At 38.7% G+C, this 13417-nt stretch overlaps 1 protein-coding gene and 1 pseudogene across 1 annotated transcript; both read left to right on the plus strand.

Annotated features, from left to right (window-relative positions):
- Nucleotides 1-317: 317 nt before the first annotated feature.
- Nucleotides 318-1499, plus strand: LOC117931956 (putative disease resistance protein At1g50180). Its single transcript, XM_034853024.1, has one exon. The coding sequence runs from the start codon at nt 318-320 to the stop codon at nt 1497-1499; it is 1182 nt and encodes a 393-aa protein (XP_034708915.1).
- A 10860-nt stretch (nt 1500-12359) lies between these two features.
- Nucleotides 12360-13152, plus strand: LOC117931957 (annotated as a pseudogene).
- Nucleotides 13153-13417: the final 265 nt, after the last annotated feature.

Genomic DNA, 13417 nt, shown 5'->3' on the forward strand with positions numbered 1-13417 from the left:
ATTATTCTCTATATATTCTTTCAAGAACTTAAAATATATAAATTTATAAATAATTTATATTAAACTTATTTGCCCCTATACCGAGTATCTTTTGTAAATCAAACAGGCCTTAATTCTATCCTCAGGCAATCAACATCTCCATTAATGGAGATATTAATTAATCTCCCACCATCACAGCAGCCCACTACCACTGTGAACCCCACCACACATACTTTTTCCTTTTCCTCTCTTTATTTTCTCTTTCAGAATCCGGGAACCAACTGTGTTGAAACATTATAGCTTTTCTTTCTCACTGGAAGAAGAGGAGTAGCCCAAAAATGGCAGAAAGCAGTGTTACGTTTTTCCTGGAGAAGTTGAGCAACTTGGTTATACAAGAAGCTTCTCTATTTGGGGAAGTAGAAGGCCAGGTGAAGCTGCTGCGCAATGAACTCAAATGGATGCGCCTCTTCCTCAAAGACGCGGATTCAAAATGCATATACGATGAAAGAATCAAGCTGTGGGTGGAGCAGATCAGAGAGGTAGCCCATGATGCTGAAGATGTCATTGATGAGTTCATCTTCAACATGGATCACCAGAGGCAGAAAAGGCTCAAAAATCTCAAGTTCCTTAAGCACTTACCTACCTGCGTAGGATTCGCGGACAAGTTACCTTTCATCCACGAGCTCGACAGTCGGGTGAAGGAGATCAATGTCATGATAGAGAAGATCATGGTCAATAGATCCAAGTATGGTCTTGAAGCCCTAGTGACTCCCAGCTCGACCAGTACTGATCATAGAGTTTCTCAGCAGGAGCGGCGGACCCCAACTGTTGAAGAGACTGACGTGGTGGAGATCAAAGATGGTATGGAGGTGGTGAAGCAGATGCTGATTAAGGAAGATCGGATGCGGCCGAGAGCAGTGGTGTCCATTGTGGGAATGGGCGGCCTAGGCAAGACAACTCTTGCTAAGAAAGTCTACAATCATAGTGATGTTAAGCAGCACTTTGATTGTCAAGCTTGGGTTTATGTCTCTCAAGAATTCAAGCCAAGGGAGCTTCTACTCAGCATCATCAGTTCTGTCATGTCCCTCAGCAATGAAGAAAAGAAAGTAATGAGAGAGATGGGAGAGGACGAGCTCGGTGGGAAGCTTCGTGAATGCCTCAACGACAAGAAGTACCTGGTAGCCATGGATGATGTATGGAGTATTGAAGCTTGGAGTAGCTTGTGCTTCCATCTTACTGAGTCTATGAATGGCAGCAAAGTGCTGATGACCACCCGAAACAAAGAAATTGCTGCACAAGCCAATCCGCATGAAGTTGTTGGGCACACCGATTCACAGGCTCTTGTCTATGAACTCCGGATTATGGATGATGATGAGAGTTGGGAGCTCTTTCTCAAGAAGACTTTTGGAGCGAGAGATAGTACATCTGTTTGTTTATCTAAAGCGTTGAAGGAATTGGGAAGGAAAATTGTGGCAAAATGTAAAGGTTTGCCCCTTGCGATTGTGGTGTTAGGAGGCTGATTGTCGACGAAAGAGAAGACAGAACCATCATGGGAGAGAGTGCTTGCAAGTATAGATTGGCATCTGAATCGAGGCCCGGAATCATGTTTTGGAATTCTGGCCTTAAGTTACAATGACTTGCCTTATTACTTGAAGTCATGTTTTCTTTACTGTGGTATTTTCCCAGAAGACTCTGAAATCAAGGCTAGTAAGTTGATTCACTTATGGATTGCTGAAGGTTTTGTTCAAAGAAGAGGCAAAGAAAAGTTGGAAGACATTGCTGAAGATTATTTGTATGAACTGATCCACAGAAGCATGGTTCAGGTGGCTCGAAAGAAGGCAAATGGAAGAGTGATGTCTTGTCGCATACATGATCTCCTTCGGGACCTGATGCAAAACTTTTTGAGGTACATGAAAACATTGATTTCGCATTTCCTACTAGTGTTCGTCGGTTAAGCATTCATCAACATCTCGTCAAGAACAACATTTCTCAGCATTTGCATAATTCTCTTCTTAGATCTTTAATTTTCTTTACTGACCCTGTTGAGAGAAAGGATTGGAGATCTATACAAAAGCACGTTAAATTGCTTAGCGTATTGGATCTAGGGAGGATAGAGGAGAATTATATCATCCCAAAGGAGATAGGAGAACTCATCCACTTGAAATTCTTATGCATAAAGGGAATTGATAGAGTAACGCTTCCATCATCCATTAAGAGACTTGTTAATCTGCAAAATCTCAATTTAGGATACAATGTTTCCTACATACCTTGTACAATTTGGAAATTACGGGAATTGAGACATCTAAATTGTCGTTATGGCAAGATCTCAAGTCAATTCAAATCAAATAAGTGCATGAATGGTTATTTGGGTGTGGAGCAACTCACCAATCTTCAACATTAGGATTATGGGCAGGAAGTTGGTTGGAGGAGGATGGTTTAGGAAAACTTACCCAACTTAGGAAACTACATTTAAGGGGACGGTTGACTCCGTATTTGAAGAAGGGGTTTTTTGATTCTATTGCTGAATTGACAACTCTTCGGACCTTGTTTTTGATGGATTTGACATTATTAAATCGGGTTGGATTGAAGTGGCAGGAGAATGTTGTTGAAGAGAAAACATTGATACCAGGACTCATGTCTTTGTCACGCCACACCTATCTCTATAAAGTGTTCCTACATGGAAAGGTGGACAAGTTACCAGAGCAAACTGAATTCTACCCTCCCAACCTCCTCAAACTCACTTTGAGCAAATGTAAGCTAAAGGATGACCCAATGTTGATTCTAGAGAAGCTCCCAACCTTGAGAATTCTTCGATTTTTTGGTGGCTCATATGTTGGAAAGAAAATGGTTTGTTCCTTTGGAGGATTTCTTCAACTTGAAAGCCTAGAACCGGATGGTTTAAATGAATTGGAAGAATTGACAGTTGAGGAAGGAGCAATGTGTAATCTGAGGACTCTACAGATTTTCTATTGTCATAAAATGAAAAAATTTCCTCATGGATTGTTGCAGATGAAAAAACTTGAGAAATTGGGGCTGATCAGAACCAACGACAAATTAATTGAAGAGGTCCAACAAACCAAGGGAGAAGAGTGGGATAGAGTTCGTCCATAAAGAAGTGGGATTAAGTTTTTGTTTGCTAGGTGTTCCAGCTTGTTTCTTTTTGGAATTTACGTACTTTCATTAGTTTGTTATGGAATAATCTTATAAATATTGAAAAGTAGCTTCTTAGGAAGTTAATCATTCACTCTTTATTCCAATTGTCAAACAGCCTAACCACAACATGGTGGGAGGCCAAGAAGTTGTTTAATTAATCCCTCTATTTTCCCTACAATTGACAAGCAATTAGCCTTGAAATTGGAAAATGAAACATAATTGTGTGGAGAAAATGAAATATAGTTTTAGTGGAAAATCCTTTTTCTCTCAAAAGTTGAAGGCTGAATTGAATGGAGAAACTGAAACATAACTTTGTTGAAATATATCATAAGCTCTTAAGTTGGTTAAAAAGCTTTTACCCGTCTCATGTATAGTAAAATTTTGATGAATGAATGTAATAACCTCATTTAAATAATAAAATCTTTTAAACCTAACTTGGAAGTTGGATCCGTATACTACACTAATAACCTCATTAAATGTATAAGATAATAATATTTTTAGACATCCTTTTAAGGGTCTAAGAAAAATAAATTAATAATTGATAATACAAACATAATACTCTATAAATTAATAAATATTTATTCATCAATAAATTAATAAGTTATTCATTAACAATCCATTACCATAATAATTTTTCTTAGTCCCACGAATATTATTTTTTATAAGAGTTTTATTATAATAAACTAAAATTATATAGTCCTATGTGATAGAAAATAGTTTCATTGTATTTTAGCAAGCATATTTTCGGTAGACTTATTCCTTTCTTCTTCAATTTTTCTTTTGAAACTTTCCTTTGTCCCAACAAGGCATATAAATATTATTAATTTTTTAAAACAAATATTATTATTATTTTTTAAAATATATTATTAAAAAATAATTATTTAAAAAATAAATCCAAAATTAAAACACTTTTTTACCATTTATTTTATTTTTACATTGAACTTATTTTTATAAAGGCGAATTCATTTTGTATAATTTTTTTATACTAAATTTACCTTTTGAAAAAAATAATACATTTTTTGTCTTAAAAATTTTATATTGAACTTGTCTTTTCTAAAGACAAATTCCACTTGAAATCTAAAAGTGCAATAATTTTAGAATTATTTTGATGGTCAATTTATAAAAAAAAAAAAAAAAAATGATTTAAAAAAATGATTTTATATATAACTCTAAGTCATGATTATGATTAATTTGATTAAAAAACCACTATTTAGAATATAAGAACCTGCTTGAAAATGGAAAGAAAATATGTTTTTTTTTTTTCGAAAATATGTTTTTTTTTTTTTTTCAAAAATACAATATTTTGAGAAGTTGTTTTAAAAATAAATTATGTTTGAGAATAAATTTGAAATATTTTTAATTATTTTTGTAAAGTGTTTTAAAAAAACGAACGGGACCAAACATGGCGTCCATGATCAAGATTCATGCCTAGATGTCAAAATAAATTTATATATGTATATGGCGCAAATGCTGACGAGCATGTGGCAGCTGGTAGCTGTAGGATGCGGTGGTGCCCTCATTTCATGACCCAGTCAAATACAAAATTAAAAATTACACCATAGTCAAATTCATAACCCTGCACATTCGCATGATGTACATTGATTTTTCTCTTTAAAAAAATTAATCAAAATATATTATATGTAATTTCTTTTATTGTAAAAATATATTATGCAATTTCCTCATGCTTATTGGAGGTAGATAATTAGATTTTATCCACTTTTTTAAACACTTTGGTGAGTTTTTTTTTTTCTTCTAAAATTTGAATAAACCTGGATTTAACGAAAATTTGAATATAACATTTTGAATTTAACTAAAATATCAATAGAACCAAATGTTATTAAACATTTAAATGAGTTAAATATTAAGTTTTTATTTTTATTAAGTCTTAATGTTTTTAAGTGTTAAATTATTTATTTTTATATATTAACAATAATTATAAAATTAATTATAGTATTTCTTTTTATTTTAATTTAAAAAAGAAATAGCAATTTAACATATTTTCAAATATCCCAAAATATCATAATTTCTTTTAGAAATTTGATGATTAAATAATAATTAAGATTTTTACTTATATTTGATTGCAAAGAAAATGTTATAAAATTTTGAATTTCATAACTATTTTCATCTAGTGTACCTTTGGATTTGTAATTGAAATATGTGTTATATTATTGAGATTAACTTATTGATTATTTTTATTTTTAATTTGGGAAGTAGTACCAAACTCTAGCATTTTTTAAAATTAATTGGAATTATTGATTCCATTATATATTTAGATGATTGTAAATTATATTTTGGAGTTGTAATTAAAAAGAAATTCATTGATATTGATGTAGAGTTTGGCAAGTCATCATCAATGGCACTATGATGGTGCAGCAAACCATTCGGGATACGGGATAGGCGTCTTGTTGATATCCCCTCATGGTGATCACATTCCCAGATCTGTTTGTTTGGCATTCTCGGATCGACATCCTGCCACGAACAACATTGTTGAGTATGAGGCTTGTATTTTGGGATTAGAGACGACTCTTGAGCTCGGGATTAGACAGATGGAGGTGTTTGGTAACTCCAATCTGGTATTAAGACAGATTCAGGACGAGTGGAAGACTAGGGATGTGAAGCTCAAGCCTTACCACACATATTTAGAGCTACTGGGCGGGAGATTTGATGATTTGAGATACACACATATCTAGAGCGTAGAACCAGTTTGCTGATGCCTTAGCTACTCTAGCTTCCATGATTGACATTCATGCTGATGCCACTATTCATCCTTTACTGATCGAGTCCAGATCTATTCTTGCCTATTGTTGTCTGATCGATGATACGGAGATAGACGATGGCTTGCCATGGTACCATGACATATATCACTTTTTGAGACTTGGCGTGTATCCTAAGGTTGCCACGGCCAAGGATAGGAGAGCACTAAGACAGTTAGCCACCCGATTTGTGATTTGTGGCGAGACATTGTATAAACGATCAGCTGACGGGATGTTGCTACTATGCTTAGACTGTGCCTCTGTCGATCGAGTAATGAGAGAGGTTCATGTGGGAGTCTGCGGACCACATATGGGAGGGCATATGTTGGCCCGTAAGCTCACGAGGACTGGTTATTTTTAGTTGACCATGGAGACGGATTGTTGTCAATTTGTTCAGAGATGTCCCGAGTGTCAGATACATGGAAATCTCATTCATGTGCCGTCCTCCGAGTTGCATGCACTGACTTTCATCGGGAAGATTTCACCAAAATCTTCCAATGGTTATGAGTTCATCCTAGTCGCCATCGATTACTTCACCAAGTGGGTGGAAGCCGCCTCATACACGGGATTGACAGCAGCTGGAGTTGCTAGTTTCATCAGATCACACATTATCTGTCATTATGGAGTCCCTCATGAGTTGATTTAAGATAAAGGGGTACATTTCAGAGCAGAGGTTGACACCTTAGTACATGGATACGACATTTGGCATCATAAGTCGTCTGCATATAGGCTGTAGACGAATGGGGCAGTAGAGGCTACGAATAAGAATATTAAGAGGATTTTACGGAGGATGGTTGAGACTTCTTGGGATTGGTCAGAGAAGCTCTCATTCACATTATGGGCATATCGGACTTCTTTCCGCACCTCTACAAGAGCCACACCTTATTCATTGGTATACGGTATGGAGGCGGTGCTACCAGTTGAGATCGAGATGGGTTCTTTGAGAGTAGCGCTAGAGCAGCAGATCCCCGGGGCGGATTGGGCTTAGGCTCGATTTGATCAGCTCAATCTCCTAGATGAGAGGAGATTGAGAGCAGCAGATCATGTTTGTGCATATCAAAGAAAGATGGCCCGCGCTTTCAAAAAGTGGGTCAAGCCTATACCATTACAGATAAGTGACTTAGTCCTAAGAGTCATCAGAGAATTGATCAGGAATCCTAGAGGGAAGTTCAGACCCAGTTGGAGTGGATCTTATTTCATTAGAGAGTTAACACCAGAGGGCGCTGCATGGTTGATGGACTTAGATGGAAACCAGTTCTCAGAGCTGACCAATGTGGATCAGCTAAAGAGGTACTATGTTTGAGTCCATGGTCGTAGGATGGGTGGCCATCATTTCGGTTAGCTATGTCCCCTTATTCTTTTTTTTTATATATATAGACCATTATTAGTCCATTGAGCCTCGCACGTGCATTATAACATTTCTTTCTTGTTGCCTTACTCACACTTTCACACTAGGTTAGGGGCCCTTTAGTGTATGCATGCATCATTGTTTGGGAGTTTCTTGAGCCTTGGACCTAGGGGCGCATTCTTCTCATTATCTCTTCCTATCACTGCATTGCTACATCTCATTTCATCTCATTGATTATGTTATTCATCTCATCTTTGTTATTGTATTTGTTGCCTGTTTCGTATCATCTTCTTCCACCTCGAGTGGTGATCCTCCTCAGTTCATTACATGGAGGGTAGTCAGGTCATTTCCACTATCTATCCTACGGACGTTGATCCAAGGATCCTTAGTTTGAGAAGGTCACATCATCAGAGAGAGTTTATGTTACATTGACAATTGAGAGTATGTTTATCCATTTTTAACCTCATCTTTGGGGTTTCTTATGTTTGCGTTCAGAACATGTATATTTGTATGTATGTAAAAAAAAATGAAAAATAAATAGGTGCATGGGTGTACGGTATTCTCTATCAGTGAGCGTGTATATCAATGTTCGAGGGTCATTTGATTGATTATGTTTGTTGACAAGAGTTCGTATGTGAGCTTTCCGAGACCCTTCATTATTTGTATTCATTTTTGTCATATGTTTTGAGAGTGAGATGAGTGGCCTTCTCTTAGGAGCTCTGAATCATTGTCCATTCCATCATTGTGTTCATTATTGACGTGACCTCCTTTCATATTTGATTTGAGCAGATCATCATTCGTTCACGTATTCTACGCTTCATCATCATCCTTGTTTTCACTTCTGATTCATCATTTTCATTTCACCACTTATTCCGTTCTTACAGTGACCTCATTTTCTGGTTTGGTACTCTCTTCGCATCATCATTATACATCTCGTCATCAGTTTGATTTTTCCTTCATTGCATCATCACTGTTACCATGTTCACAATAGGCATCCTCAGGTCCATGGCTCACGGGATTTACTATACATGTTGTATTTCATACATGAGGGAATGGGTTTTGATCATTGGGTATTTGAGCTTAGTTTCCCTTTGTTTCTATCATCCTATCACCCTAGCCTACGTTACGTCCCGTGTCTTGACACCACCCAGAGGCCATGGGATCAGATGTCATCTTCTACAGCTTCTACTTGGATAGGCGTTTGAGATATGGTTGATATTTAGATATCGTCATACTTCTTCTTCTGGGAGACACCTCTTTGATGTTTAGATTTGTTTTAGCCGTGTTTGGATTATCGGGATCACGTGTTTGATAAGGAATGATTCGATGTCGCTTGTTTTCCTGACATGTCGTACACCCAATGCCATACTAGGGCATATTCCATTTTGGATGATGTTTACGGATCTTCATGGAGTCACCGGATCATTCTTACTTGTGAAATGTACAACAGGATGATGACTTATTCGCCATCTTTTTTATGATTCCTTAGTAAAGACTTTTGAGAGCCATCCGGTTAGGCCCGCACTTCTCGGCATTCCGATGTCACCATGCTTTCCTCCGTGGGATGCCTTTTAGGTGCTTTGGACTCGATTTTTTCATAGATTTGGATTACCGGGATCATACATTTGATAAGAGATGATTTCATGTCACCTATTTTCCTGATTTGTCACACATCTGATGCCATATTGGGGCATATTCCATTTCGGATGACATTTACGGATCTTCACGGAGGTCACATGTTCGATGATAGATGATTCCATGTCACCCGATTTCTAACCTATCATACATTCGATGCCATACTGGGGCATATTTCCATTCTGGATGAGATTTATAGATCTTGGTGGAGTTGCGCGCTTATCCCCATTTGTGAGACGTATGCCGAGATGATGACCTATTTGCTATCTTCACGATGATTCCTTAGTGGAGCCTCTCGGAAGTCATCCAATTAGACTTACACTTTTCGACACTTAGATGTCGTCATGCTCCCTTCAGAGAGAGTCATTTTTTATTTGTGGGCCTGATTTAGTTGCAGGCATGGATGATTTGAGCTCATCTGATTTTTCGACCTGTCACATTTTTTATGCCACACTGGGGCATATTTCCCCCTCATTATTTCCTTGCAGTTTGGCGTTCAAAGCCACCATTCATGCACGGTTCACGACATTCAGAGTCATCATGTCACTCCTCCAGTTTTGACGTTCAGAGCCACCATCGTTTCTCAGTTTCGGCGTTCAGAGCCACCATCATTTTTTAGTTTGGTGTTCGGAGCCACCATCACTTTTTAGTTTCGGCGTTCAGAGCCACCATCACTTCTCAGTTTTGACATTCAAAGCTATCATTGCTTCTCAGTTCGACGTTCAGAGCCACATCTTCATTTGGCGTTCAGAGCCACATCTTCATTTGGCGTTCAGAGCCACATCTTCATTCGGCGTTCAGAGCCACTACTTATCTTTGTTTGGCGTTCAGAGCCACCATCATTTTTCAGTTTTGACGTTCAAAGCCATCATTGTCGCTTCTCGGTTTCGGCGTTCAGAGCCCTCATCACTTCTTAATTTGACGTTCAGAGTCACATTCTCAGTCTCAGTGTTCAGAGCCAACATTATTTTTCAGTTTGTCATTCAGAGCCACCATGTCTTCTCGTTTACGGTGCTCAGGGTCATCTTTCTTAGTTGGACATTCGTAGTTATCAGTTTTAGTTTGGCGCTTTAGAGCCATCGTTTTTGCATGGCATTCACAGATATTATCTTCGTTTCGGTGTTCAGAGCCACATTTTCATTTCAGCGTTTAGATCTGTTGTTTCGGTTTGGCGTTCAGAGCCATGGTTTTGGGTTAGCATTTAGAGTTATCACATCGTTCATTCCTTGTTTGGCGTTCAAAGCCATTACTCATCTTCATTTGGTGTTCAGAGCCACATCTTCGCTCGACGTTCAAAGCTATATCTTTAGTTTGGAGTTCATAGCCATTACATCATCCATCTCGGCGTTCAGAGCCATTACTCATCTTCGTTAAAGCATTCAGAGCCACTACTTATCTTCATTCGATGTTCAGAGCCATGTTTTACTTCATTCAATGTTCAAAGCCACGTCTTCATTCGGCGTTCAGAGCCATTACATCATCCATTTCGGCGTTCAGAGCCATTATTGGTTTTATATTTGGCATTCAGAGTCACATTCTTAATTCTACACTCAGAGTCCTTATGTTTATATTTCATTTGATCCATCACCATTTTCCTCCATTCTGGCTTTCAGAGCCATTGGGCACACTCCTTCGGGCCTTTTGAGTCATTTCTTTTCTTTAGTTTTAGCTTTCAGAGCCGTTTTTCATACCCATTCATGCATCTTGAGTCATTTCTTTTTCTTAGTTTTGGTGTTCAGGGTTGTTGTACGTATCCATTCAGGCATTTTGAGTCACCATTTTCTTTCCTCTTTCTGACGTTCAGAGTCATTTCTCCTCAGCCATATCATTCAGAGTCATAGTCTCTGGCATTCGTATCCACTGACATTACATATATTGCCTTCATGGGTTTGCATTCACCCTCATTTTCCTCACCTCGCCACCCTATGCTTATTGTTTATTCATCATTGCTCTCCTAGATTCCCCTTTTCACTGCACATGACATGGTCATTTGAGTTCACGCCACTTATATCAGTCATGTTGTTAGACACTTTACACCTGGCATTCTCGTGTAATTCACATAGGGCAGCCTTCTTTGGGCGTAGTCTTTTCTGTTCTTCAGAGTGATTCGACCGTTACTCATTTTTTTTTATGGTTTTTCAAGTCACTTTTGGAGATGTTTTAAAGGGAGCCTAGGTCCTTAGTGTGGCTTTAGAGTCATTTTGAGACATCATTTTCTTTTAGGATTAGAGCCTTTGTATTCATCTTTTGGCCTGAGTGAGTTCGTGTTTCGCTAACATCTTTTTGGGGGTCTCCTTTGTTTTTCGGTAGAGTTCACTTCATTCCACTCACTATTCACACTTTCTTTTCATTCTAGTGTTCACATTCCTTACACTCATGAGCTTTACCAAAGAGGGGCATATTTGTAGACCCCCATTTGGGTATGGTTCATTTTTTCTTCGTTTCTATAGGCTATCTTACCAGGTGTCACTACCCTAGAGAGCCACATGTCACTTCACGAATGGCCATTAAGGAATCAACATTGCTTTTTGGGAGACGAATACGAGGATGACACGTGGAAGGAACATTCTTGAAGGAGGTTTTTTGGGATTGCAGACCGTTATGAGGAGCGGATGAGAGAGAGGATATTCTGGCAAAGATAGGGGTGTTTTTAGGAGGTTGGCTGAGAGATTTTCAGGGGGGATTCTTTCTTGAGGAGCAAGTATGGTAGTGAGAGGGGGTGGACGAGAGTAAGAAAAAAACATAGAGTGACTTGAGAGGGATAGAGGGAGAGCTAGAAGGACGTGTTTGTTTGGAGATATTTGTGAGGGGGGTTCTCTAGCTGGAGAGGGAGGCAAGCTACCGGAGGGAGAGTTCTTGGGAAAGAGGGCGTTGGAGTGAGTGTTTTATAGATATATTTTGGGTGAGATGGTGTCTTGGAGTTGCTGAGTTTGGAGGAGATCTTTTCTTGGGAGAATAGCTGAAGAAGGAGGAGTAGAAGAAAATCGCACCGTGGATTACCAGGTAAAGCCATCTCGAGCTTGATATGTTTTCGTTTCTTGATGTTCTGCTTCATTCTTTGTTGATTTCCGTGTATTCGTTTGTTGTTTGTTGTGGACATCAAGGGCCACAGGTTGCTTTGGTTGAACATGGTTATTGCGCAATGCTCTGTTTTGTCTCTCTTTGATACTTTATATTCTCCTCTGTAAATAGACGTATTCCTTTTTGGGTTTGACGTTTGATAGTTGTATTGTGAACTTTCAGCTTGTCCCATCTTTGCCTCACGCCCGTTTATCATTCATGTAATGAGGTTTTGACTAATAATTCCTGGAGTCTCTCATTTTCACTCTGTTTTCTTTTTCCATTTTAACTTTTTCATTTTCTATACTCCTCTGCTCATGTGGACTTCCATTTGTGAAAATACCTTGATCTGTGTATCATCTTTTGGTGGAATATTGGCTGCTCCTGACCCGTGGATGACCGTTACTTGAAATCACTGGACTGATGAGGGCATGGAAAACAACCAGCCATTGTTTTCAGTCTCTAAGTTTGTTTCACTAGTGGAGATGCCCTTGATAGTGCCAAAGCGGTTAACAATCCCTATAGTTGAGGGGGAAAGATGGTCAAGGGCATATGCTGTAGCTAGTGCTTCATTGGCTCCTGTTCTTCTTGCATTTTTGTGGAATTCCTAAGACGATGTGGGTTCTCAAGGCATGAACGCCGCATATCTTGTTGGTGTTTCAGTTGGTTGTAATCTTGGCATTCTTGCATATCGTTATACTGTATCTGATCAGCCACCTCAGAGGTTCTTAATTCTGTGGGTTTTGGGAGGATTTATAATGAGTATCATCTGGTTCTACATAATTGCAAGTGAGCTTGTAGCTCTGTTGGTGGAATTTGGTGTTATTTTTGGGGTTAATCCATCTCTCCTTGGATTAACTATATTGGCACGGGGTAACTCAATGGGTGATTTGATGTCAAATGTTGCACTGGCGATGAATGGTGGGGATGGTGTGCAGATTGCCTTGTCTGGGTGCTATGCGGGTCCTATGTTCGACACTCTCATTGGTTTTGGGGTCTCGATGCTGCTAGGAGTATGTTCAAAGAAACCTGGTCCATACATAGTTCCACAAGACAGCAGCCTGTTTTATACTTTGGGCTTTTCTCATGTCAGGACTAATTTGGGCATTTGTGGTATTACCTTGGAACGACACGCGTCCTAGCAAGACATTAGGCATAGGCCTTATAACTCTCTATCTGATATTTCTCACTGTTAGAGTGAGCACCGCTATGGAGTTAATATAAATTGCTGGTCTAAGTTGATCATAATTAAAAGGAGCAACCTCGTTGATTTATTAACACTTGAAGATAGAGTTGCTGGTCAGCATGGATTTGGATTTGGATTCAGATTTCTCCAAGTAGTAGTAACCTTCTTAACCTAGGGAGATTATTATATGGATGGGTTCACTGGTCAGCTTGGCATTGTTTCTTAGGAGGGCATACCCACTTCGACTTCAGTGGTGCAGCCTTCGGTCGCATGGCTGTGGCCGGCAACAACAACCAGCTCAGG

Source organism: Vitis riparia, chromosome 15, assembly GCF_004353265.1.
Source record: "Vitis riparia cultivar Riparia Gloire de Montpellier isolate 1030 chromosome 15, EGFV_Vit.rip_1.0, whole genome shotgun sequence".
In the NCBI taxonomy this organism is placed as follows: domain Eukaryota; kingdom Viridiplantae; phylum Streptophyta; class Magnoliopsida; order Vitales; family Vitaceae; genus Vitis; species Vitis riparia.

Excerpts from the sequence above, each read along its gene's own strand:
- LOC117931956 (XM_034853024.1), top strand. The coding sequence starts at position 318 with ATGGCAGAAAGCAGTGTTACGTTTTTCCTGGAGAAGTTGAGCAACTTG.